Raw genomic sequence first — 27,929 nt, forward strand, 5'->3', positions numbered from 1 at the left:
TTGGAGACTGTAGTACTTTTCAAAGATGCTGACTCTCCCCTCTCCTGTGTATTTCTTAAATCTTGGTGAAGGGAGTATACCTGGCACTCTTAGGGATACATGGTTACAGGTAAATGGAAATTTGTTGATGAATAGTTCATGCCAACACTCTTACAAAACAAACTATTAGAACCATTGAATTTATATATACATATATGCGTATATGTTAATATGTAATATTATAAATATAGATAATACATATTACATATATATAATCTCATCTAAAATTATTTTCTTCTTCGTCTAGCACTCAGTGAAATTTCTCATGTATTCTCCATACTTTTGTCAAGGTAAATTTGTAAACTTTCAACTGTCTTGCTATTTAAGTCTTGCTATTTAAGTTTGACATTATAACTGGCCCCCAGAATATGCTGGAATCTGATTCTAAGTTGAGGAAAAATGTAAGTATTGGGAGTAGAAAATGAGAAAAACTGGCCTCTTCATGCAAGGTGTGGTCTCAACAGATTTGGTGAAGTCTATATAGATTTCCAAATAAGGCAGGAATGATCTCTTCAGACCAGTGAGAAGGGGTTGCTTTTGTTTGATGAATGAGGCTCAAACACTGAGAGGTTATGAGTTAAAGATACTTCAAATTATTTGAATTCTACCATGTGCCCATTTCATTTCTTTGGTTCTGCTCTTTCCTGAACAATGCCTTAATCTTCACAGAAGAGTTCTGACAAGGCTATGAATTCAACTGACATTGTAATTTGGCAATCTGTGGGCTCAGACATTGAGTGTATTTGGCTCTTTTAGGCCCATGGCTGCGAAGAATAAATTCTTTTGTTACTATCAGAGGAAGTCCTTGATTTTTGGTCCCTACTTTAAGCTAAGAATTTAGAAATCTGATCTTATCACTGTCTTTAAGCTGTCCAGTATTAGTATAAATAACCACCCCACCCTTCATTTTCTGCCAAAAGTTTTGCCTTCCATGGGCACGTCATTCTAGATGGCTGCAGTTTTATGCCATATGTGTACTGTATGCGTTGAGAATCCCAAGCAGGCTCCACAAAGTCAGTATGGAGCCCAATGTGGGGCTTGAACTCACAAACCATGAGATCACGACCTGAACAGAAATCAAGGGTTGGATGCTTAATCAACTGAGCCACCCAGGAGCCCCTGTAGATGCCTAATTCAAACAGAAGAGAGTTCATAAAAAGCATATGTTATTATAGTTTTTTATGAGGCTAGGTAGCTAGTAAGAATGTCCAAATTGCATCACAGAGCTGGTCTGGGGAAAACACTACTGCCAGTATTATAGAGGAGAGGTACCACATCACCCACTGATATCACACACTCCCACACTGAATCCTGGCCTTAAGAGTCATGTGTGCATATCTCTAAGTGTGTGTGTGTGTGTGTGTGTGTGTGTGCACGTGCGTGTTTGTAGGGGGACTAGGAAAGTAAGTGTCTAGTAGTTTTGGCTCCTACAGTGGAATGTAGGCTCTCTGCGTCAGAGAGAGGTGATATCCCAAACAGAGCGAGGGTTTTGTATGCTAAAACAAAAAATGTCCACTGCATGAGTCACTGACATATGGAAGGTAATGTAATCAATTAGGAGAAAACACATTGCATTTAAATTTCACATTTATGTGAGGTTTTGTGTTAGTCTGGGTCTTCCAAAAAGCAGATGCCATAATGGCAAGAAATTTATCAGGAAAAAAAAAAACAGTGGAGATTTTAAAGCAGGAGAGTGAGAGCAAGAGCACTGACTGGTTGGAAAGGTAAGATGTAGAAAACTAGATAAAGAGAAACAATGAATCTACAGTGAATAAAGAATAAGTAGATAGATTTTTACAAAATGGCTATTGGAGGGGAATGCTATCTCAGAGCTAATCTTATTTACTGATGAAGAATTTGTAATAAGTTTAGGAAAGATTGGAAGAACCAGAAAAGGAGTGACGGCTTGGCACTCAGAAACACTGAATGACAGTGCTGGGGCAAATTCTGCCAGTCTTTCCAATATATTATTCCCTTAACTGTTCCTTCCCATAGTCAACATCTAAAGTTGCTGGTTAAAACCAGTAAAAGGTGTAGCTGCACTGAGAATCCAAAAGTTAGCTTGAATATTAGAAGTGCCAATGGAAAGGGAAAGGGAAAGTTGCAACACAGTTTGATGAAAGTGAAAGGTAGACATAAGAAGACTGATTTTTTTAAGTTTATTTTTGTATTTAAGTAGTCTCTACCCCTAATGGGGGGCTTGAATTCAGCACCGGGAGACAGAGTCCCATGCTCCTCTGACTGAGACAGCCAGGTGCCCCCGCTTTTCCTATTTGGAAGCAAAGTTAGTATCGAGGGGATTTACGATTAACAGGGTTGTGCACAGGAAATGCCATCTTGCAAAGAAATATTTCTGGAATCAGATTCCAAAGGAGGAACTTGCAGTGCAATTATGGTACTGCTGAACCTTGAACAAGAGATTGCATGGTAGGTGGTGTGTGAACTCAGGAACCTTGTAACAGAAACAGGATAGAGGCCGGATTGGAAGAAAAAAAAACCCATTTTTAAAGTGAGGATGGGAGTGTAATTCGAGAGGACTGCTAAGATTGTCAAGGCAAGGAGCCTTCATATTTGTCCAGAGGATAATCTTACACATCCTTTTAATGATCAGTTCCTCAAGCCCCTAACTTGTTTCCACCAGTTTCCTCTTTTTTTTTCTTTTTTTCCTGTTTCCTCGTGAGGAGACCTGAGAGGACCTAGAATCCGTATCATCCTGAAGTATGGAGATTTAAGACCGAATTTCTGTTGATGTCTAGGGAGAGTGGTAAATTGTTGGGAAAAACCTTATACTTGCCCCAAAAGACAACATTTTTCTACAATATTTTTCTTTCCGGGGTGGGGCGGGGCGGTATCTGTGTTTAAGATCAAGAATTTAAAAGACCCTACACACCGTCTTCTAGCTTAGAAAGTCTCCACAGAGGGAAGAAAACAGCAGGAGCAGCTGCCCGGTCTTCGGTGACGGCGGGGCGTACACCAGGCGGAGACCGGGCGGGGCCGGGGCCCTAGGATCCCGCTGAGGGCGAGGCCTGCGCGCAGCACAACCACGTGACTCCTTCGCCCCTTGGGACACCGACGCATGCGCGCCGCGCTCTCGACGAGGCGGCTTTGGTGTTGGTGGCGGCTGCCGCGGTGGCTGTGGGACGGTGACGGTGGAACTGCCATCCTCGGCTCGGTTGGCCCAGACTGCGGCTCATGGCCTTGAGTGGCATCCGTCATCAGGTCAGCTGGGGCGGGCGTCTTGGAATTGGCCTGGGGGGTGGGGTTGGTGATTCGAGGGACTGGAAGGGGCCTGCCTTGTTTCAGGCCGCACTGGGGTTGCGGCCTCCCTCTCCCGCCGTGTTTGAGGCCAGGCTTGGCCTGGCCTCGGCTCCCAGCTGTCCATTCCTTTCTCCTTCCCACCTGTTGGGTGGAGCAGTGCAAGGTTTCTTTTCTTAGTTAGACCAAACGCTTCTCTGACGAGTGCTTACGGAGCGCGGGGAAATGTGGGCCTCCACCTTGATATAGGAAGCGTTTTGGGGGTGAGTCTGAAGCCCTTGCTTCCTCAAGAGATGCAAACCAGTGTGCCGGGACAACTGGGAATGGAAGGGACTCAGTAGTAGCCGCTAGAGAATTGGGAGAATTCAAATTCTGTTAATTAAAGCTTGTAGGCGCCTTGTAGGGGCGCGCGCTGCGTGTTCTGACTACACTAGTCACACTTTTAGGACCCTGAGTCACAGCACCTCAAATACCGGCCAGAGGTTTTGGCGGCACAGGATAGAAGCAGGAAAAGCAGCCATTGAAGATCTTAATAGGATCTCTTAAAGAAATCTATTTAAAAATAATGTTTACCTTTTGTAGTCAGAGACCAACAGTGTGTTTTTCTCGCTTTGAAATTTAGTAAGTAGTACTGCTCTTTTTATCGATGATATTATAATACCATATTATTTTATGCCGATTTTTTAGTTTGATGTTCATGTTGCCTTCTCTGTAAGGACTTCATGTTATTTGGCAACTGATCCAATCTGTTCAGAAATACTGTAAACTTTTTTACAGCTAGAAAGGTTGAAGCTTACAGGGAAGCATGAAGCTCGTGTTGGAACTTAAGTGTTTTGTATGAAGCTCGTGTTGGAACTTAAGTGTTTTGTATGAAGCTCGTGTTGGAACTTAAGTGTTTTGTCTCTCTGGGAGCTTAAGTGGATTGAAAAAAAACAAACAACTGTCAGGTACCCCCCCCCTCCTTCCTCCCATTTATAACCTCATTCTAGAGTTGCAAAAGTTGGAACTTTCCACTGTTCAGCTTCTGGTAGGGATAAAGTGAACTAAAGGAGTTCTACTAAAGAATACAGGTCTTAGACTCTGAACTCTGGAATAATTAGGTGTTGACCAAAGATGGCTAATTAGTAGGTGGTATGAGATATTTGAAATGAGAATTGAAAAGCAGAATTTTTTTTTTTTTTTTTTTTTTAGTGTCAGAGTATTTGGTAATATTTTTACTTGCTTACCTATAGTTGAGTAAGCAAAAGAATTTTATAAATCAGATGATAAAAGTGTGTGTGTGTGTGTGTGTGTGTGTGTGTGTGTGTGTGTGTGTGTTTGCACACGCCTGTGTTTTAAAGATAAAGAACAGGGATACCTGGCTGGCTCAGTCCATAGAGCATGGGACTATTGATGTCAGGGTTACGAGTTCGAGCTCCATGTTGGGTGTGGAGATTACTTAAAAATAAAATCTTAAAAACTAAATAAATAGAACAGAACCTTCTGTGGTATGTTAGTAAGTAATTCCACGTAGAACATAGGATTTTCTGTGTATGTGAAAAATAGTCAAAGGAGATAGGAAGTAGTAGTAGTAGTAGTTCCAGTCAAATGGTGATTTTTTTTTCAAAGACCTGAAGATGACGCAGACATTTATGTAAATATGTGTATATAAAGTTGAGTTTTTGGAACATACTAAGTGTTTAATATGTGGAAACTTAAAAAAGGTCTATCTGTGAACATTCTGTTTAGCCTCTGAAAGTCGTTGCCAAAACCAGTGGTTAGTCTCTTTTCTTAACAGCATTTGTTTTCAAATTGGCTTATCTGTGTGTGAGGAACAGAGTATCTGTAAAGCTAGTTGATTTGCAGTACGCAAACTACTGACTTTTTAGTCCTTAGATTTTTTTTGTGGGTTGCTCTGTTTATGAAAAGAATAATAAACAGTATGATCTTGAGTGCCTATAGAGTTAGAAGACATTAAATTAGACTTCCCATTCTTAGTTAAGTATGGGTTAAGTGATCCACCAAAAGACCTTTTAAATTTTAAGATGGCATGCTGAATTGTTAGTGAAATGTTTAATGTATGTTATAACTGAACTAAAAGTTCAATGTATGATAAAGAACTGTATTTATTTAATGTACTACACTGTCAGTTTATAATTTATCATGTTTTCTTTCGTGCTTATGAACTTTAGGTCTCTAATAAGATTTTATAAGAAAGTGCAATGTAGTAAAAAGGCATTGATTGGTTTGGTGAGTTGAGAAAAGGAGGAAAGTTTTGTTAGGCTCAGAAAACAGGGTGAGCCAAGGCTCAGACATGAAAAATATATTGGGCTTTGTAAATGGCAATGAGGAGGAATACTGTAGGATTCGTGTGTTTGAAAAGTTAGGTCACTCACTTGTTCAACAGACATTTAATGTGCTGTTACATACCAGACACTGTTTTAGGTTCTAAGAACACAGTACTGAACAAAACCAAGATCGCTGTTCTTCTGAATTTAACATTACAGTAATATTAATTTATCCGTAGCCTTAGTGTAGCAGTGTTTTTCAATTTTTTTTGACTGAGACCTGTAATAATATGTACATGTAATAGTGAATCCCAAAAAACAGTAGTTGCATTCTGTATGTGTTTCAACAATAGGCCCTCAATATGTGCCTGAACTCTGATACTTTGTTTTCAATTCTATGTTTTTCTATTAAAAAACAAATGAGAAGCTGATTTGAAAAGCTGATTTGAAGCGGTCTAAAGTTTGATAAACATTACTTAAGAGGGGAGATAAAATAGGAGCACCTGGCTAGCTCAGTCAGTAGAGCATGCAACTCTTGATCTCCGGGTTGTGAGTTTGAGCCCCATGTTGGGTGTAGTGATTGCTTAAATAAACAAACTTTGGGGGTGCCTGGGTGGCTCAGTTGGTTTAAGCATCCAACTTTAGCTCAGGTCATGATCTCACGGTTTGGTTCGTGAGTTCTAGCCCTGTGTCGGGCTTTGGGCTGATAGCTCAGAGACTGGAGCCTGCTGAGAGAGGGAGACACAGAATCCGAAGCAGGCTCCAGGCTCTGAGCTGTCAGCACAGATCCTGATGTGGGGCCCAAACTCACAAACTGCGAGATCATGACCTGAGCCGAAGTCAGACGCTTAACCAACTGAGCCACCCAGGCACCCCTAAAATTTTTTTCTATTTTATTTTTCATTTGCAAAAAAGAACAAGCTGGTCTGAAGCAGTCTACAGTTTGAAAAATGTTGGTCTATTGAGGGAGATAATGATTACTTAAACTATAGCAATACTACTGTGAGTAAAAAGAAGGGGATGGTTAATTCTTATGTTAGGGTATATACCATGTTATAGTGTAATACTATGAATAAAAAGAAAAAAAAATAGGGGCACCTGGGCGGCTCAGTAGGTTCAGGTCACGATCTTGTGGTTTGTGAGTTCAAGCCCCATATCAGGCTCTCTGCTATCAGCCTGTCAGTGCAGAGACTACTTCAGATCCTCTGTCCCCCCCTCCTGCTTGCACTGTCTCAAAAATAAATAAATATTAAAAAAAAAGATTGAGGAAGGTAAAGGGAATCTTGTGTGCTGGGGATGGGAGCAAGTTACAATTTTAAATAGGGTTGTCCAGGTAGGTCTTATTGAGAAAGTGACCTTTCAACAAAGGAGGAGATAAGGAAGTTATCCATATGAGTATCTGGGAGAAGATAATGCTGGTAGAGGAAACAGCCACCTAAAAGGTTCTAAGGCTGGAGAATGTGGTCTGTTTCAGAGAAAACAAGATGTCATTGTGACTGGGGCTGAGTGAGGCCAATGGTAGGAGAAGATGAGGTCAAAAGGACAGTGAGTCATTGCAAGGGCAGTGACTTTTACTCTGTGAGAGCAGTGGAGTGACATGGTCTTATTTATGTTTTAAAAAGAATACTATCTGCTGTATTGAGAATGGACTGGGGATTGGGAGCTGGTGGAATGCAGCAAAAAGGAAGAAGCGGGAGACCTGTAGAAGGTTATGGAAGACTGTCATAGTATTGTAGATGAGAGATGAGTGGTTTGAATGAAGATTATAAGAAGTGTGATGCTGAATATAAAAGATTCCATAAAAAATTGGTTGGGTGTGAGGGAAAGAAGAGTCAAGCAAGGATGAGTCCCCGAGATTTTTGGCCTGAGCAACTGAAAGGAGGGATTTTCTGTCAGAGATGGAGAAGGAAATGGATAGAGCAGGTTTTGGGGGAGAGATCAGACGTTCTTTTAAGGACATTTTGTAATTTGAAATGACTGGATGGGAATTTGGGAGTTGGCACATAATTAGTATTTAAAACCATGTGAGATTGGGGAGTTAATGGAGATAAGAGTAGATGACCAAGGATTGAGTCCTGGGGCACTCTAAAAGATCACATAGAGGGGTGCCTGGGTGGCTCAGTCGGTCGAGTGTCCGACTTTGGCTAAGGTCATGATCTCGTGTTTTGTGACTGTGAGCCCCGCATTGAGCTCTGGGCAGACAGCTTGGAGCCTGGAGCCTGCTTCGGATTCTGTGTCTCCCTCTCTCTCTGCCCCTCCCCTGCTTGCACTCTGTCCCTCTCTCAAAAAAAAAAAAAAAAAAAAAAATCACATGGAAGAGGAATACCCAATTTGCCTCAGGAGACTGGCACTCAGGTGAAACAGTGATAGTGAGGTAGGAAGAAGAGATGATGTGACTTGGAAGCCAAGTGAGAAAATATATCAGATGGGAGAACATTATCAGCCCAAGGAGAGTGTTGGTTGAAAAAAAGAGCTGAGGATAACATCTTGGGAGCTACCAATTCTTTTTTTTTTTTTTTAATTTTTTTAAATATTTATTTTTGAGACAATGTGAGAGACAGAGTGCAAGCAGTGGAGGGGCGGACAGAGAGAGACACAGAATCCGAAGCAGGCTCCAGGCTCTGAGCTGTCAGCACAGAGCCCGATGCGGGGCTCGAACTCACAAACTGTGAGGTCATGACCTGAGCCAATGTTGGATGCTTAACTGATGTTGGACGCTTAACTGACTGAGCCACTCAGGTGCCCCGGGTGCTACCAATTCTTATAGGACTGTGAGAAGAAAAAAATGTCTTCCAAATGGTAAGGGAGCAATCCAAGAAGGTAGGAGGAAAGCTATGTAAATGCGGTATGTCAGAAAAGGCAAGGAAAGAGAACCTTTCAAGTAGAAAGTCATCATTCCTGTTGGATGCTGTGAAGAGTGAATCAGAGAAAAACAAAACAAAAAAAAACAAGAGTAGATCAGAAAGATGAATTAGGAAGCATTCAAATGGATTTATACACAAGAAGATTGTGACCTTGGCAAATTTCAGAGTGGTAAGGAAACCAAATTACCAAGTGAATGGAGGTTACAGAAGTAGAGATAACAAGCTTAGACAACTTAGTTGACTTTGTCCTTAGAATAAAATCCAAATTTTAACATAGCTTATGCTTGATTACCCTTTGCTTTTTTTTTTTTTTTTTTAAGTTTACTTATTTTGAGAAGGAGAGGCAGAGAAGAGAGGGAGAGAGAGAGAGAGAGAATATCCAAACAGGCACAGAGCCTGACATGGGGCTCGATCTCAGGAACCATGACATAATGACCTAAGCTGAAAGCAAGAGTCAGATGTCCCACAGACTGAAACACACCCAGGTGCCCCTACCATTTGCTTGTTTTTAAGTTAAGCTACATTGTAGTATATATGTTATAAATTATTATATAAAAGAAGAAAAACATTTACACATGTTGAATGCTAGTGGAATAGATTTAGTACACTGAGAGAAACTGATGAAGAGTAAAGATAATTTAAGAAGCAACATTCTTGAGAAGATGGGTGGGAGAAGTGATCAGATCATGAGTTGTTCAGGGTATGACCTTTGGTAGGAGCAGAGATACTTAATCAGTTATGACCAAGGCAAGGAGGAGGACCAGTAATGATGGATTTCAGCCATTATAGGAGTGCTATAAAACAAATACTTTGAGAGGGGAAAAAGAGGCAAGATTATAAATGAGGTGATGGGGTTGGGAGGTTGGTATCATAATATATTTCTTGGAGGTGTAAGGAATTTTAAGAAGGAAATGGAGGATTAATGGAGATCTAATAGGATAAAGACTGACCACTGGTTGTGGCAAATAGCTCACTATGAGAAATTAGTATTTTTATTGGAGTGATATGGGCTGGACTGCATAGTGTACTAACAGATGGTTAAATTATTTCTAACTATAGAAATGTCACTTATTGGGGCGCCTGGGTGGTGCAGTCGGTTAAGCGTCCGACTTCAGCCAGGTCACGATCTCGCGGTCCGTGAGTGAGTTTGAGCCCCGCGTCGGGCTCTGGGCTGATGGCTCAGAGCCTGGAGCCTGTTTCCGATTCTGTGTCTCCCTCTCTCTCTGCCCCTCCCCCGTTTATGCTCTGTCTCTCTCTGTCCCAAAAATAAATAAAAACGTTGAAAAAAAATTAAAAAAAAAAAAAAGAAATGTCACTTATTTTTAGGTATCTCTTTTATTGACTTTGTTAGTCTAAAACTTACAGGATTCATCATTATTTCTTTTTTTTTTTTTAATTTTTTTTTTCAACTTTTTTTTTTTATTTATTTTTGGGACAGAGAGAGACAGAGCATGAACGGGGGAGGGGCAGAGAGAGAGGGAGACACAGAATCGGAAACAGGCTCCAGGCTCTGAGCCATCAGCCCAGAGCCTGACGCGGGGCTCGAACTCACGGACCGCGAGATCGTGACCTGGCTGATGTCGGACGCTTAACCGACTGCGCCACCCAGGCGCCCCCATCATTATTTCTTTAAGAGAAAATTCTACAAGTGTTAGTGTTAGGTTAAAATATGCTTAATTTTAAGGTTTATGCTACATGTTGGCATATTGAAATTTTAGAATATAATCCCAAAGAAATAGCTTTTCAAAAATAAGTATTTACATGAGATTCACTGTGACATACTTAGTAAGTATTAGGAAGGACTCAAACCAGATTGAGGGATATTTAAGCAAATATGGACATAGGGTCCTTCTTGCTTAGCGGGCTTCTCTAAACATGCTAAATAAACACTTGTCTCAGAACGTGGCTCTTTCTGCTGCCTGGAATTTTCTTGCTTTGCATATCTGTATAATTGACTTTCCTACTACCTCATCTTCTCCTTTGTTTTGTTCTTAGTACTTAATGCCATGTACATACTGTAAACTTACTTTTTTTTTTTTTTTAAAGAGATGTCTGTATTATTCAACTAAGATGTCAGCTCCTTGTAAGGACTTTGTTTTGTTCAGTTAAATTTCCAGTACTGGAACAGTAGTATCTGACACACAGATGTTGCTTACTAAATATTGAATGAATATTATTACACAGGGAAATGATACTGGTTAGAAATTTTTAAAAACCCTAAATGGAGGGGATTCAGCATAATTTGTACACCTAATTTCAGTAAAATAAAAAAATAACATAAAAAAAGAAATAAAATTGTGTAAACCCTAAAGGACAAAGAACAGAAGAGCAAATCAGCATGAGAATTAACATCTTGGAAGAAACAGATGGACAGGATTTAACTGATGAACTTAGGTTTTCATTTTTCTGCGTTTAGTTCTGTACTTGCAGAAAGGGACGTTAATAAAAAAAAAGTATATGGATCATCCCACAAAATTCCAGAGAGGCTCAGGAATTCCGGGTACCAAGCGCCTCTGAAGATGAGAGTGCTGAATGGAGCTAAAAATTCGAGGGTTGGTTGAAAGTCTGGAGTAGGTTAGACCATAGATTTTCCTTCTCCATGTAGTATAGACTGCAAAAAACTGAATGCTATTTGAAGAGGGTGGAACCAGAGAAGTTTTGACACAGGTGGTGGGAGGTGGGGCAAGGGTAAAGGGTCTTGATGCAAATGGGAAATGAATGAAAGCTTACATACTGAATGGTGACATCACTAGCCCTGTTTATTTTCTTTGGTCCCAGAATGCATGTTGCCTTCTTTATAGATTTTTAAGTTGAAACATTCTTCTTTGGGAAAACTTAACACAAGGGAAGTGATGTAAAGCACTGACATTTAGTGAGCTCCCCCTCAATAGAATGCCATCCTGTGTGGAGCCTCACCAGTTTCCAAACTTGTATCTAGCTTCTGATTTTTTGTGATGCCTCACACTTCTTCAACAGCAGTTTGAAGACCACTCCACTTGGGAGAACAAAGCAAATACTCAAAAGACACTCAGAAGAGATAGTGCTGAGAACAGAAGAAAATTTAAAAGTGACTTATAGAGAGAGAGAGAGCAGGAGATACTGAACTAGTGAAACAGGAATAGGAAACTACAAAATAGATTATTCAGAGAATTAAAAAAGGGAATTAAAATAAAAATCTAGTAAAAGTGATCTGAGGAGAATGGGGATGGGGATGAGGTAAATGAAGGAAAAGGTAAGAAAAGTAGAGAATCAGTCCAGGAGGTCTAACACCTGAGTAATGTGAGTTCAAAAAAAAGATAAAAGATAAAACCAAGTGGAGAAAATATCACTGAAATGATACATGTGGAACATAAGAATTGAATGATGTAAATATCTAGATTAAAGTAGGCCTCTGAAATAAATGCCAGAAGAATAAGTAGAAAAGAATCACCTTAAGGCACATACCATTATGGAATTTCGGAACACCTGAGATGAAGAGAGATGTTAAACACTGCCTTGGAGAAAAAAACCAGGTCTCATATAGAGGAATTTTCTCAATAGGAGTACACTATGCTAGGAAACAATGGAAAGATTCCTTCAAAACTCCTTTTTTTAATGTTTATTTTTGAGGTGGGGGGAGGGAGGGAGGGAGAGAGAGAACGTGATCAGGAGAGGGGCAGAGAGAGACTGAGACACGGAATCCAAAGCAGGTTCCAGGCTCTGAGCTGTCAGCGCAGAACCCGATGCAAGGCTCAGACTCACAAACTGAGATCATGACCTGAGCCAAAGTCGGATGCTCAACCAACTGTGCCACCCAGACAGGCGTCCCCTTATCTATCTATCTATCTATCTATCTATCTAATCTTTATGCCCAGCATGGGGCTCAAACTCACGACCCCAACATCAAGAGTTGCCTCTTCTGACTGAGCCAGCCAAGCACCCCCCTTCAAAACTCTTTAAGAAACAATTATTTTCATTCTAGAATTTTATACTTAGACAATCTATCATTCAATTGTGAGAATTTTAGAATTGGAAAGTCTTAATTTTTTTACACCACATACCCTTTTTGAGAAAGTTATAGAAATATTCTCTAAAAGAGGGAATAAGTCAAGAAAGAAAAAGGCTGTTATAAATGAGAAATAAGTGAAAGGAATTCCTTGGATCAAAATGAACAGACAAAACCTAGACCAGACAAGCCAGTCTAGATTGCTGCAGATTAGATAGTTTTGGAAAGGATGTCTCCCGAAGGGAAAATGGACTTGATACTATAAGTATCAGGTTTTTTGTTTTGTTTTGTTTTGTTTTTTAAGTAAACTGTGCCACACATGGGGCTCAATCAGACTCATGACCCTGAGATCAAGAGTCGTATGCTCTACCAACTGAGCCAGCCAGGCATCCCAAATGTCATTTTTTTTTTTTTTTTTTGAAGGACTTTTATAAGGCCTCTACAGGAGTTTGGAGTCATTTTTCAAAGACAGCCAAACTTGAAAATAATAAGGAAAGATTTAAAGAGGTAGAAGCAAGGAAATGTAATTATAGTATATAAGATAGCTTGAAAAAAATGTTTACAGAGGCATGCTAATGTAAACCTGAATGTTGATTTAACTCCAAACTGATAGAAATTAGAGCATGTGAGAGGGAAATTGTGAAGGTATGTTTGGTACAATAGTTAAACCCTAATATTCTGTAAGATGGTAAAAAATGTCTAAAATTGAAAAATCAAGAAATAAGATAGACCTCCAGATAAACTCTGTGTTGACTACTAGTTTTATGAAGTCAAAGTCAACAGCTCTTTCCCTCCTAATACTTATGCAAAAAAATTTAAGTGCATTGTGAAGTTCTTTTTTCTTTTCTGTTATTTAAGAAAAATTTTTTGAATGTTTATTTTTGAAGGAGAGACAGACAGAGAGTGAGCAGGGGAGGAGCAGAGAGAAAGGGAGACAATCCAAAGTGGGCTCCAGGCTTTGAGCTGTCAGCACACAGAGTCCAACTCGGGGCTTGAAATTTTCACAAACAGTGAGATCATGACCTGAGCCGGAAGTCGGAGGTTAGGACGGAAGGTTAGGATGCTTAACCAGCTGAGCCACCCAGGTGCCCCTCCTTTGTTATTTTAAAGTATAACATCTTAGGTTTAGATAAAACTTTCTAAGGAACTTGTTTGCCGTGATACTTTTCATTTATGTGACTTTATAGACCTCCACATGCTTTTATCTCATCTGATCTTAACAGCCCTGTGCAAGTAGTATAAAGTGTTTTAGAAGTGAGGAAAGTAAGAATGACCTAGGATCACATGCTTATATTAAGGGAGAGAAGTAGGACTTACTCCCCCTACTCTGTTTATTCTGATATTTACCATTTTATATCTTTTTTTTTTTTTTAAATTTTTTTTTTTTTTAACATTTATTTATTTTTGAGACAGAGAGAGACAGAGCATGAACGGGGGAGGGTCAGAGAGAGGGAGATGCAGAATCTGAAACAGGCTCCAGGCTCCGAGCTGTCAGCACAGAGCCCGACGCGGGGCTCGAACCCACGGACCGTGAGATCATGACCTGAGCCGAAGTCGGCCGCTTAACCGACTGAGCCACCCAGGCACCCCTACCATTTTATATCTTCTTATGATGAAGGAAAGATCTGGAAATTCTAATTCCTACTAGTCTTTTGTACTTTGTATTTCCTAATGTAGTTATAATTAAACTGTTGTCTTACCTTTTATTTAAAATTGTAATAAAAACCACATAACATAAAATTTACCTTAACTATTCTTAAGTGTATAGTTCAGTAGTGTTAAATATATTCACATGGTTATAAACAGATTACTAGAACTTTTCATCTTAATCTGAAACTACACTCATTAAACAACTCCCCTTTTCTCCCTCACTCCATTCTCTGGTAACTGCATTCTACTTTCTGTTTCTATGAATTTGGTTTGTGACTGGCTTACTTCACTTAGCATAATGTCCTCAAGGTTCATCCATATAGAATATGACAGGATTTCCTCCATTTTAAAGGCTGAATAATATTTCATTGTATATACCACATATTATTTATCTGTCAATGGACATTTGGTTTGCTTCCTTCTTTTGGCTGTTGCATGTAGTGCTGCTAATGAACATGGATGTGCATATAGCTGTTTGGGTCCCTGCTTTTAGTTGGATATATACCAAGTGGGATTCTTAGGTCATATATAGTAGTTTTATTATTACTTTTCTCAGGAAACTCCATACTATTTTTTATAGCAGTTGCATCATTTTACAATTCCACTAACAGTGTATGAGGATTCCAGTTTCTCCTCATCTTTACCAACACTTGTTATTTTCTGTTTTTTTTTTTTTTTTAAGTTTATTTATTTAGTTTGAGAGTGAGAGTGTGCAGGAGGGACAGAGAGAGAGGGAGAGAGAGAGAGAATCTCACACTCCGTGAGATCATGACCTGAGCCAAAATGAAGAGTTGGACACCTAACCGACTGAGCCACCCAGGCACCCCTCTGTTTTTTTGATAGTAGTTATCATAACAGATGTGAGGTAATACCTCATTGTGATTTTGTTTTGCATTTTTCTGATGATTTGTGATATTGAGCATCTTTTCATATGCTTCCTGGCCATTTGCACATCATCTGTGGAGAAATGTCCATTGAAGTCCTTTGCCCTTTTTTTTTCTTAGAACAATTTTTTTAATGTTTATTTTTGAGAGAGAGGGAGAGAGAGAGACAGACAGACAGACATACACACACCAAAGAGGGGAGGGGCAGAGAGAGAGAGGGAGATACAGACTCTGAAGCAGGCTCCAAGCTGTCAGCACAGAGCCTGATGTGGGGCTCGAACTCACGAACTGCGATCATGACCTGAGCTGTAGTCAGACGCTTAACCGACTGAGCCACCCAGGTGCCCTGTCCTTTGCCCATTTTTAAATCAAATTATTTTTTTTTTTTTGCTGTTGTTACTGAGTTGTAGTTCTTTACATATCCTGGATATTAATCCCGATTGGATATAAGATTTGCAAATATTTCCTCCTATTTCTGTAGGTTGCCATTTCACTCTGTTGATTGTGTTCTTTGATCCACAAAAGATGTAAAGTTTGCTATAGCCTATTTGTCTGTTTTTACTTTTGTTCCCTTTGTTTTTGGTGTCATTTCCAAGAAATCATTGCCAAATTCAATGTAATGAAGATTCCCATACGTTTTATTTTAGAAGTTTTATATTTCTAGGTTTTACATTCAGGTTTTTAATCCATTTTGAGTTAATTTTTGTATATGGTATAAAGTAATGATCCAATTCCATTCTTCTGCTTGTGAATATCCAGTTTTCCCAGCACCACATGTTAAAGATACTGCCCTTTCTTCATGGAGTGATCTTAGTAGCCTTGTTGAATAAAACCACCCTGTGACCCAGCAATTGCACTATGAGGTATTTACCCAAAAGATACAAAAATACAGATCCGAAGGGGCACATGAACCCCGATGTTTTTAGCAGCATTATCAACAACAGCCAAATTATGGAAAGAGCCCAAATGTCCATTGACTGATGAATGGTTAAAGAGTTGGGGTGTGTGTGTGTGTGTGTGTGTAAACATACATACATATGTACATGTGTATAATGGAATATTACTCAGCCATCAAAAATAATGAAATCTTGCCATTTGCAACGACATGGATGGAGCTAGAGTATATTATGTTAAGCAAAATAAGTCAGAGAAAAACAAATACCATATGACTGCACTCATATGCAGAACTTAAGAAAGAAAACAGATGCACATAGGGTAAGTTGGGGGAGGGTGGAGAGAGGGAGGCAAACCATAAGAGACTCTTAAATACAGAGAACAAAGACAGGGTTGCGGGAGGGGTGGTGGATGGGGGATGGGCTAAATTGGGTGATGGGTGTTAAGCGCTGGATGAGCTGATGAGCGCTGGATGTTACAGGTAAGTGATGAATCACTAAATTCTCTTGAAGCCAATATACTATATGTTAACTAACTAGAATTTAAATAAAAACTTAAAAAGAAAATCATTTATATATGCAAAAGTTTCTTTCTGGGCTCTTTGTTCTATTGGTGCATTTGTTTTTATGCTAAAACCATGCTGTTGTCTTCTTCCTTTTGTTATTTTTTACCCCTTTGCGGTTTTGCTAATTGGAAGTATTGTTGTTAAGAATAAAGTGAGACCAGTTAATTGCCACATTATGAAGAATGTGTTGGAATAACTTACTGAAAAATAACTTTAGTGTATTCTTTTGGCTATGTGATTTTTGGAGTAATCTGAAAAAATGATCTCCCTAAGGGTAAGGATGATGTTCTTAATTCTTCTTACAACACTTTAATTGCAGGGTGTGGAGTAATTGATAATGTCTGAAGATGCAGGGGTGTGGTAAATTTGCTGATTCCAGAAGAAACCATTTTGTTCCACTTAAGTGTGCTATTAGAGTAGGGCTGGTAGTAAATGACTCAATGTATCAGCCAACATTCTTTGTTTTTTTGAGTGGCTTTGAAATAAAAGGACACAAGTCAGTGACTGATTTGCATATTAATCTTCAAATGTGTCTTTTCTTTAAAGAAGGGGGGAAAAAAGGAAAAAATAAATTGAGAACTTCTTTGCCTTTTTCTAGGCTTTCAAATGGCTTAAGCCTGGAAAAGCTTAGGACATTAATCAGTCATTGCAGTAACTTATTTTTTCTGGTAGTGTAATACTGTACTTTGAATTCTCCTATACTGTATAATGGTGAGATTGCTGCTTGTTTTATTTCTTCTCAGAATCCTCTGTAGACTTCATCTCTGTCTTTTCTTCTCAAATCCCTCTGGCTCTACCCTGCTTACCTGCTGCTTACCTTCCACTTTCCCCATAAAACAGTGTTCATTCTGGTCAGTTTCTCTTGTCTCTGAATCAGTCCTAATTTCTACCTGTTTGTCTGTCAAGAAAGATTATTCTATCAAGTCAAGTGGACTTTTCTTCTATTCTGGAGTAATTATTTTCCTATTATTCTAAAACTTACAGCTTTTCAAAGTTAAGACCACGTTCTGTATTTCATGAGGGTCTTCTAGATGGCTGTAATTTTCAGTTGATTTCTCTAAACTTTGTTTCATTTGAAATTCTCTGTTTTGCCTGGTTTTTTGATCTCTCTCCCACTGAATTGATAAGAACTTTATCTTATACTTAGGTATGCTCTACCAGCAATGTAATATAGTACTGGATATACATCAGGCATTAAAAACTTTGTGTTTCCATCTGAATTCCCCCCCCATCTTTTTTTATTTTTTTCTTCTCTCTATTCTTCCCATCCCTTCCCACTTCTTTTTTAACATTCCTTAGATTTAGCTGATTATAGTTAATTCTTCCAGTGGCATTCAGCCTCAAAAAGTCTCCTGATTTAATATGTTAAATTTCTTTGTTGGGAAAAAATTTGCTTCATACTGTATTTTTAAATAATGTTTTAAACATGTATTAAAGTTTGGATTTCATATCTGTTTGACAATTGACCTATACACATAAGCTAGTAAGAAGGCAAACTCACAGAAAATGTTTTACAATGAAGATCATATTTCCTTAGTTTACAAAGAACTTATATAAGCCAATAAGAATAAAAATTAGTAATGCAATAGAAAATGTGAATATAGGTTCTGAAAAGGCATTTAAGAAAAAAAGAAAAAAAAAGAAATTTGGCTTTTTCATAGTTAAATGCAAATCACAATGAGGTACTACTTTTTTTTTAATCAGATAAACAAAAATTAAGTTTTATGGTACTTACTGCTGACAAGGGGAAATGGAGAAATGGCCATTCTAATGCATTGTTAGTGGGACTTCATTTGTCTGCAAGTAATAGAAATTAGGACTTCATTTGTCTGCAAATAATAGAAAATCTGTCTATTGATAGTAGTTTAAACTAATAGGGACTTAGTTTCTCGTACTGTGTGAAGTTGACATTGTGTTATTAGTAGCTTGATGATGTTAGGGCTGGCATTTGAAATTTTTTTAAAATTAAAATCTTTATTTTGAGAGAGACAGCGAGCAGAGGAGGGGCAGAGAGAGAGGAAGGGAGAGAATCCACACTATCAGCACAGAGCCTGACGTGGGGCTAGATACTCTGAACCATGAGATCATAACCTGAGCCAAAAATCAAGAGCTGGACACCTAACTGACTGAGCCATCCCGGTGCCCTTGGCATGTTTGAAAAAAAAATGTTTATTTAAGTAATCTCTACACCCAATGTGGGGCTCAAACTAAGAGTTGCACGCTCTTCCTACTGAGCCAGCAGGTGCCACTGCTTCACGGACATAGGTTGTTTTAGATATAATGTTCAAGGTGAGAAGAAATTGGTAGAACCTACACTATTTGTGACTGTTCCGTTTAATCAGAAAAGCAGAATCTTTCCCAGGGCTCTGTAGCAGATGTCTTTTTCAGTCTCATGATTACTTCCTTATATGGGATTAGGTATATTGCTACTTTGACCAAGAACAGTGTTTTATTAGGAAGATGGTGAGAGGGGATATTGGATTAGGCAACTAACAGTGTCTTGCCACATGGCTAATGGAATTTTTCTAGAGGTGAAATGTCAACATCTTCTCAGATTTAATATACACGTATTCTTTGATCCAGTGGTTCCATTGTTCAGAGTTTACCCATGAGTAAGTTTCTGTTCTTCTGAGTTACTTAGAGAACTTGGTAGAAGTACAACTTTCTGGGGCTGAGTCTACATCTCAGAATCATTGGAGTTGGGACCAAGGAATATGTATTTTAAAAAAATGGCCTACTAGGTGACTATTGAGTGGAGCTGCATTTGAGAATTTCTGTATAGACTGTAAGGAAACTCAGTTGTTTTTTTTAAGGTTTCATTTTAAATGTTTATTTATTTTTGAGAGAGAGAGTGTGTGTATGTATGTGTGCACATGAACTGGGGAGGAGCAGACAGAGAAATAGAGGATCCTAAGTGGGCTCTGCGCTGACGGCAGAGAGCCCAGTGCAGGGCTTGAATTCCACAAACCCTAGAACATGACCTGAGCCGAAGTTGTACCTTAACCGACCGACTGAGCTACCCAGGCACCCCTGGGAAACCCAGCTTTTTAAAGTAGACGTTAAAAAAAAAGGCAGCCAGGCAGCCATTGGCATGCATAGCTGGCTTTTCTTAGAACGAAACAAAACGCCTCCTTTTTTCCTTCACTTGAGCCAAATTATTGCAGATAAGCCAAAAGAAGTAATCATCAGCCCAGTTATATAGGGAGAACAGGTGTTAATATCAAATATTTTTATTGTATTTCATTTTATTTGGTATAAATACCTGTGTGTTTCTGTGTTTTCATGTATATAGTATATACATAGTGAACATCTTTCTGTATCAATACAAATGTATGTATTTCCTTTTTAATTATTGTTTTGTATAAATATGCCACTTACTAAAGCAATTCTGTTAGTACTTCCTTCTCTGGTTGCTGTTATACAGTGTTGTAATGAATGCTTTTGAACAAATAAATGTTTTTGTGTGATTATTTCTATAACATGAAATACACACAATTTCCATTTGGTACATTTTACTTGACTGTCCACCCAAGAGATGTCTTTCTAATTGTTGCCAATTTAATATCTCATTTTAATTTACATCATTATTAGTAAAGATATGATGCTTTCATGTTTATTGGTCACTTTCATTTCTTTTTTTGAATTACTTAGAGTCTTAGTCATCTTTTTAATTATATTGTACTATATTAAGTAATTGTGTATTCTGAGCATATTTTAAGAGTAAATCAGTTTTATGGTCTGTTTAGTTTTGAGAATAATCCCTCACTTTAATAAATAAGACACGTTTTATGATTCAATGATTCAGTTTCTATTTAAACTGTTAGTGAAAGGGATGAAGCCAGCTGTTAAAATCTATTGTGTTAATATTTTATAGGATAGGGGTGCCTGGGTCGCTCAGTTGGTTATGGGTCTGAATTTTGATAGTGGCTCAGGTCGTGAGATGCCCCTGCGTCAGGCTCGGCGCAGAGTTTGGAGCCTACTTTGGGATTCTCTCTGCGCCCCTCCCCAACTCGCTTGTGCATGTAAGCTCTCTCTTTCCTTCTCTTTCTCTCAAAATAAACATTAAAAAATTTTTATAGGATAAAAGAATAATCTCTTACTATTTTGTGCTCTTAATGAGACGATTAATTTATTATATTTCAAAAATGTTTATTTATGGGGGGGTAGAGCATGAGCACGGGAGGTACAGACAGATGGGGGAGAGAGAATCCCAAACAGGCTCCATTTCTCAGCATGGAACCCATGCAGGGCTGGATATCACAAAACATGAGATCATGACCTGAGCTGAAATCAAAAGTTGGATGCTTAACTGAGACACCCAGGCACCCCTGAGATGATTTAATTTAAAAGACTTTATGCAGTTGCTATCTAGATTGTCAAACTTTCATAAATGTATTTTTAATAACTTTATTCATTAAAAAATCACTTTAATTTTTTAAAATCTTATTTTGTATCTTCTGTAATAAAATCAAACCTACGGGTACCTGGGTAGCTCAGCTGGTTAAGCATCTGATTTTTGGTTTCAGCTCAAGTTATGATCTCCTAGTTTGTGGGATTGAGCCTTGTGTCGGGCTTTGCTCTGACAGCATGAAGTCTGCTTGAGATTCTCTCTTTCTACCTCTCACTGTGCTCCTCCCCTGCTCTTGTGCATGCTTGTGTGCGTGCTTTCTCTCTCTCAAAATAAATTTAAAAAGTTAAACCTAGTTGCTAGCAGTTTTAAAATTTATAAGTATGTATGTTTTCTTTCTCCTTTCTAAAACTTTATCCTCAGCTAAGTAATGAACCTCTCTCTGAAACATTTATATCCAAGACCAGAATATGTTTTGTTAATTTTATTTTTATCCTACAGAATATTAAAGATATTTTGGTTTTCCAGGATTAATAGCAAGATAAATTTAGACATTGGGTTTTTTATTTTTAGCTAGCTAGGAAACATTGAATTCTAGATATGATTATTTCTTGAGGGAGCAAGCATAACACTCAGTTATTGAAGAATGAATTAAATCCACCTTTACTTCATTTTTACTCAAGCACCCAGCAATAAAATAGCAAATTTTGGGGAAATTTAGATGTTATAGAAATTCATTTATAATATAGAAACTAGCCTGGAGCCTGCTTCAGATCCTGTTTCCCTCTCTCTCTGCCCCTCACCTACTTGCATTCTCTCTCAAAAATAGATAAACATTAATTTTTTATTTAATTTTTTATTTTTTTATATGTACGGAAACTAATAGGGCACCTGGGTCACTCATTTAAGCGTCTGACTCTTTGTTTCAGCTCAGGTCATGATCTCACGGTTTCAAGCCCCACATTGGACTCTGCGCCGGCAGCTGGGGGCCTGCTTGAGATTCTCTCTTCCTCTCTCTTTCTCTCTGCCCTTCCTCCACTTGTGCTGGCTCTGTCTCTCTCAAAATAAATAAATAAACTTAAAAAAATTTAAATACAGAAACTAATAAACTTGCTAATAATAACTTACAGGAGAGATCAGAATGAAATTACTGTATTGCTTTAGTAACTAAATTACTATTGCTTTAGTAACTGTGGCTTTTAAAAGGTGATTTCGATGATGACAAATAAACATTTGGAAGATGTTCCTCTTTGTGTTTCCACAGATCATTAACTGAAGACAAAATAAGCAACTATGCAAAATTCTCACATGGAAGAGTACAGAAATTCTACTAATGGCAGCACAGGCAACAGTTCAGAGGTAGTGGTAGAACAGTCTGCTGATTTCAGTACTGAGATTATGAATGTTACGGAAATGGAACAGTCCCCTGATGGATCTCCTAATGTGAATACATCTACAGAAGAAAATGAAATAACAAATGTTGTGGACCTTCCAGTGACAGAAACGGAAGCAAATTTCCCTCCTGAATATGAAAAATTCTGGAAAACTGTAGAAAACAATCCTCAGGATTTTACAGGCTGGGTATATTTGCTTCAGTATGTAGAACAGGAGGTTAGTAACTATTTAAATGGGACTAGAGGGACAGGTTAATCAAGTAATACCTGATGAGGCTTTATTGTTTTGTAATTAAAGTTGCATCTTTTATAATTTTCAGATTAAGTTGAATAACATTAGATATGTACATTTTTTGGCTTCAAAGGATAACTTTCATAGCATTTGTATGTTATGGAAAGACAATATTAATAGAGTCAAAGTCTAACATTTGTAAAAATTGGTGTGTGTGTGCATGCATGCACGTGTAGAATCACTGAATTAAAAGGTTACCTTTGAATACCTTGCTATTCAACAGAATTATGTGCTTTTGTTTCAAAGGATTAAGATTGTATATGCAGGAAAAAGAGATGTTGTGTGTGTGGTTTTTAAACCTGTCATTTATTTTGAGATACTACATTTGGAAGAAATAATAAATATTTTCTGACAGAAACCTCCAAGGTTTTTAAACACCTTGTTTTATTTTCATCAGAATCACTTGATGGCTGCCAGGAAAGCGTTTGACAAATTTTTCATACACTATCCGTATTGCTATGGTTACTGGAAAAAGTATGCAGACCTTGAAAAGCGGCATGACAACATTAAACAATCAGATGAGGTGCGTACATTACTGAATAAAATTGTCTCCATTAGGTACTGTAAGCCAAATAATAACAAAACAAAGACTTTTTTTTTGGCTGGCAGTACCTACGATTTATGGTCAAACAATTTTATAGGGTATTTTATTTGCATTTGTCACTCTTGTGGCATTTGTAGCTAATATTTTCTCTCTTTGTTGGCAGGTGCGTTAAACCTCTACAGTTTGTCAAGCTTTGCAGTGCAAGCCTCTGTATTACACTGCAGCTTAACAAGTAGGGCAGGGCTTTTCTCTCACTTACATTTATTTCTCATTTTCCAAACAATATAGTTGGTTTGCTAGTCACATTTGCTACGTCTTATTGCATTTTTGGTCAGACGCTGTCATTGATGCTCTAATGGGTCTGTGCCCTATGGTCTGTAACCCAAAGCCTGCCCACACAACCCGGTCAGAATGCAGGGACTGCTGCGCTTTGAAGATCAAGACTCTGCACGTGGGGATCAGAACATTGCCATGTTCTATCCAACCTCCACCCAAATGGTAATGGTAGATTATTTAAACAAAATTCCAGTAATTAGTATTTCTAAGGTTCACCGGATAACACAGTGTTGCCTCTCTGTTAAGAAATAATTAAATATTTGAAGTACAGTTTGTTGTTTTCTTCTTAGGTGTATCGGCGGGGGCTTCAGGCAATACCTCTTAGTGTTGACCTATGGATACATTATATAAACTTCTTAAAAGAAACATTGGACCCTGGTGATCCTGAGACAAACAGCACAATAAGAGGGTATGGGAAACATTGATATTCAAATGTATTCAAAGTAGGAATAAGTATTCTGATGTTGATAATAGAACTACTTATGAATGGTAAACTGAATGTTTAACATGTATTTCTTTTTCACTATTTAAAAAAATGATACATGTAATAAACTTATGCATGAATATAAAAATTGCAAATAAAAATATCCTCCTTCGGGGCGCCTGGGTGGCGCAGTCGGTTAAGCGTCCGACTTCAGCCAGGTCACGATCTCGCGGCCCGTGAGTTCGAGCCCCGCGTCGGGCTCTGGGCTGATGGCTCAGAGCCTGGAGCCTGTTTCCGGTTCTGTGTCTCCCTCTCTCTCTGCCCCTCCCCCGTTCATGCTCTGTCTCTCTCTGTCCCAAAAATAAATAAACGTTGAAAAAAAAAATTAAAAAAAAAAAAAAATATCCTCCTTCATTTGACACCTCTGTTCCTTATGTCCCCAGTCCCATTTCTTTTGTGGTTTATAAATTGTGTGTTCTTTAATACATACATAGATGTACATACATGTGTGCATTTTGTACATATATGATTTTTTAAAAAATATAACAGAATGCTTTGGAATCTCTCCCTACTGTATTTTTTTAACCATTGCATAAGTATTTTGTAGTGTCAAAGGTACTGTCTTTTATTTGACCAAATCCTTATTCATAGGAAATAATCAGTGCTGTAGTAAACATGTCTGTACAAAGTCATTATTTATGTAGAGCATGCTAGAAATGGAATTTCTGTCAAAGAGAATCCAGGGCTAAGTTTTATCAAGTGTTATTTCAAAAGTGGTATCATTTTTAAATTCCCACAGTATACATGAGTAGTCTTATTTCCCAAAGCTGTCCATGCCACTTCCAGTGGTAGCTCGTTATTTTAGTTTGTGTATCTCTAGATTGTTCATCCTAGTTTGTTGTTTTTTTCATATACTCGTATAAGCCATTTACTCATTGCCTGTTCATATCATTTGCTCATTTTACTTTTGGATTGTCTTTTTCTTACTGATTATAAGCATTTTAAAATGTGTTTTCTTTTTTTATCAAAGTATGTGCATATAGTTTAAAAAGTCAGTGTTAAACTGCTTAAGTGTTAAACCCCTGTTGAACTATTGTTTTTTCTGACATTTTCCCACATGTTTATAATAGCAATTCTTTACTGCTGTTTTCTGTCTCTTCAGTTCTTAAGATTCTGTGATGGTAGAGGAGAACTTTAGCTAATGTATACTCTGTTTTCCCTTTACTTATTTTCCACAATGGATAGGTTTCAAAGCCTTCTATTTTTCTTGGAGTTAATTACCCTTTCTTACATCTCCCTCTTTTTTCCCATTTGCTTAGTTTTTCTTTGAACATTTAAAATTTCCCACTCCCTCCCAACAGCTAATTTCAGTAGTCAGTACTAATACAGACTTTCCACGATGTACGAATGCTTTGTTAAGTCATTTTTTGAAACTAAAAAAGTATATATATCTAGTGTTATTCTACTTAATCTGAAAACTGTTAAAGTTATACTCAGAAATATAGAAATTCCATTTTTTACCCTTCCTCTTGGTGGAGTATTCCTCTTGGAACCTTCTTTTCTGTAGTCTGGATTAGTCTCTGTTTCTGTCTATCATACAGCAGTTATTTTGGAATTTCCTTCTTCTCCTAATTCTAGCATATGTCTTTACTTCTTTCCTGGGTTTCAGGCTCTATTTTTGAGAGTTTATTAGATGCTACTTTTTCCTGATTGATGTGTGCCTTTAGAGGAGTGTAACTTCTTGATAAAGGATGCTTGGGATGAAAAAAATTAAGATTTTGTATGCCTGAAACACTTAGTTGATGGTCCAATGGGGTATAGAACTTCGAGTTGGAAGTAATTTTTCCTTAGGGCTTTGAAGGCATCTCTCCATTCTCATATTGCTTCTGGTGTTGTTATTCAGAAGTATGATAATGCTCTTCTGCATTCCCTTTATATGACTTGTTTTTCCTCATGGAAGCTTATAAAATGATTTATCTTTGATAAAAATGCAGTTTTGTTTGTTTTTTTGTTTAAAGAGTAGATCTTTGTTTATTTACTTATTTTGAGAGAGTGTGAGCAGGGGAGGGGCAGAGAGAGAGGAAGAGAGAGAATCCCAAGCAGGCTCTATGCTACTAGCACAGACATGGGCTTGATCTCATGAGCTGTGAGGTCATAACCTGAGCCGAAGTCAAGAGTCAGATGCTTAACCAACTGAGCCACCCAGGCGCCCCCAAAATACAATTTTCTAATGATATGCTTTGGCGTGGGTTTTCTTTTTCTAATTCATTGTGTTTTACTTAGTGGGTCTTTTCAATCTAGGGTGCTCATGTCTTTCTGTTCTGAGAAGTATTATTATTAGGGTACCTCGCTGGCTTAGTCCATAGAACATGCAACTCTTGATCTTGGGGTTGTGAGTTTAAGCTACATGTTGGGTGTAGAATGTACTTAATAAAATTAAAATAAAATAATTAGTACTGTATTTATTTTTGTGTTGCTAATTTCCTTTCTATGTTTTTCTCTGTTTTAGTTGTTGGACATTGGATCTTGTTTTAGTCATTTAATTTTCTTATCTATTACTTTTTTCATGTCAGATTTTGTTTGACTTTTTGAGGTATTTCTGTGACCCTTGTATTGGATTTTTAATATCTGCCATCAGTTTTTTAATGTCCAAGAATCTTTCTTGTTCATTGTTCCGTTTTTTTTTTTTAAGTTTATTTTTGTGAGACAGCATGTGTATGCGAGCAGAGGAGGTACAGAGAGAGAAGGAGAGAGAATCTCAAGCAGGCCCCATGCTGACAGTGTGGGGCTCAATCCCATGAGGCATGAGATCATGACCTGAACCAAAATCAAGAGTCAGTTGCTTAACTGACTGAGCTACCCACGTGTCCCTCATTGTTTCTGTTCTTATAGTCTCCTATTCTTGTTATGTGGGTTAATGTATTTTTATTATTTTTTAAAAGGTATTAAGAAATGTTGATGTTTTCCTCTACTCCCAGCACTGTTTCCTCTAAAGTGTTTCTGTTTACTTGTTTTTGTCTCTGACTTGTGTGATATCTGGATTTCTGTTCATGTTAAAGATGTGATTTTAATAAATGGAGTGTAAGCTCTGTGGGTCTTATTTGTGGGCTATTAGTTGGCCTGGCAAGCTTCACAGTAGCATGGTCAAGTGGCCACTCAGGTTTTTGTTGGGGGAATCCCAGTGTTGGTATTCTTATATCTTACTCCTGTGTCAGGTGGTTTCTCATTTAAGGATCATCTGATCTGCCTGGAGAATGTATACCTAGCTCCTGAAATCCCATAGCTGGGCAGAAAAGAAGAGGGTTTAAGGTTTCTTACCATTCATTAAACAAATCTTCTTGTAACATCCTGTCTTTAGTTCATTACCTTCTTATCATACTTCCTCTCCCAACTCCCCAACTTTTCTTAGTGTCTGGTGTGTTAATTTCCTGAATCATTTTGGGATTCTGCAGGGGCAGTAACATGTGTTTTACTGTCTTAAAAAGGTTAGATATAAACATACACATGTGCATGCACACACATACACACTCAATCCTTTATTACCTATATTAACATATTCCCTCCAGTTTTAGCACATAACACATTCTTTAAAGTTTGTTTAGGATGTTTCTTTATCATGTCTTTTTGTCATTTTTTTCTTAATGTGGCTCAGTCTTTAATCTTTTGTTGGTGTCTGAGTTTTGGGCCTATCTTGTCAAGAATATATAAATCTGGTGTTTTCTTCTAATTTCTTAATAGTTTTTTGTTACCATTTATTCATCTAGCATTTAAATTTGTATCTTTTTTTTTTTTTTTTAACGTTTTATTTATTTTTGAGACAGAGAGAGACAGAGCATGAACGGGGGAGGGGCAGAGAGAGAGGGAGACACAGAACCGGAAACAGGCTCCAGGCTCTGAGCCATCAGCCCAGAGCCCGACGCGGGGCTCGAACTTGCGGACCGCGAGATCGTGACCTGGCTGAAGTCGGCCGCTTAACCGACTGCGCCACCCAGGCGCCCCAAAATTTGTATCTTTTTTAAGACACAAATTAACCTTTTATTTTGTCAGGCTTTTCTATGTTGGTTTAAAATAACTTCTTTATCATATACTAATCTTTCACATGTACATTGATCTATTTTGTTTTCTTGAAACTATTTTGTGATCCATTTTTATGTTACCTGGCTAGTGCCATACTTTTAATTACTATAG

General features: G+C 38.0%; 1 protein-coding gene across 6 annotated transcripts in view; it reads left to right on the forward strand.

The window, feature by feature from the left end:
* The first annotated feature begins 3,107 nt into the window (after positions 1 to 3,107).
* PRPF39 (pre-mRNA processing factor 39) overlaps positions 3,108 to 27,929 on the forward strand; it is a 39,583-nt gene continuing 14,761 nt past the window's right edge. Inside the window, exons 1-6 of one of the 6 annotated variants that reach the window (XM_032593706.1) lie at positions 3,108 to 3,258; positions 22,016 to 22,362; positions 22,835 to 22,960; positions 23,145 to 23,213; positions 23,317 to 23,479; positions 23,608 to 23,726. In XM_032593706.1, coding sequence (XP_032449597.1) covers positions 23,393 to 23,479; positions 23,608 to 23,726 — 206 coding nt within the window. In that variant the 5' untranslated portion in view covers positions 3,108 to 3,258; positions 22,016 to 22,362; positions 22,835 to 22,960; positions 23,145 to 23,213; positions 23,317 to 23,392. Of the gene's footprint in view, positions 3,259 to 22,015; positions 22,363 to 22,834; positions 23,480 to 23,607; positions 23,727 to 27,929 lie in introns of those variants that run through there. The other 5 variants (XR_003969539.1, XM_030319023.1, XM_030319024.1 and 2 more) reach the window with 5 other exon arrangements.

The sequence above is a fragment of the Lynx canadensis genome, chromosome B3 (genome assembly GCF_007474595.2).
Source record: "Lynx canadensis isolate LIC74 chromosome B3, mLynCan4.pri.v2, whole genome shotgun sequence".
NCBI classification, from domain to species: Eukaryota; Metazoa; Chordata; class Mammalia; order Carnivora; family Felidae; genus Lynx; species Lynx canadensis.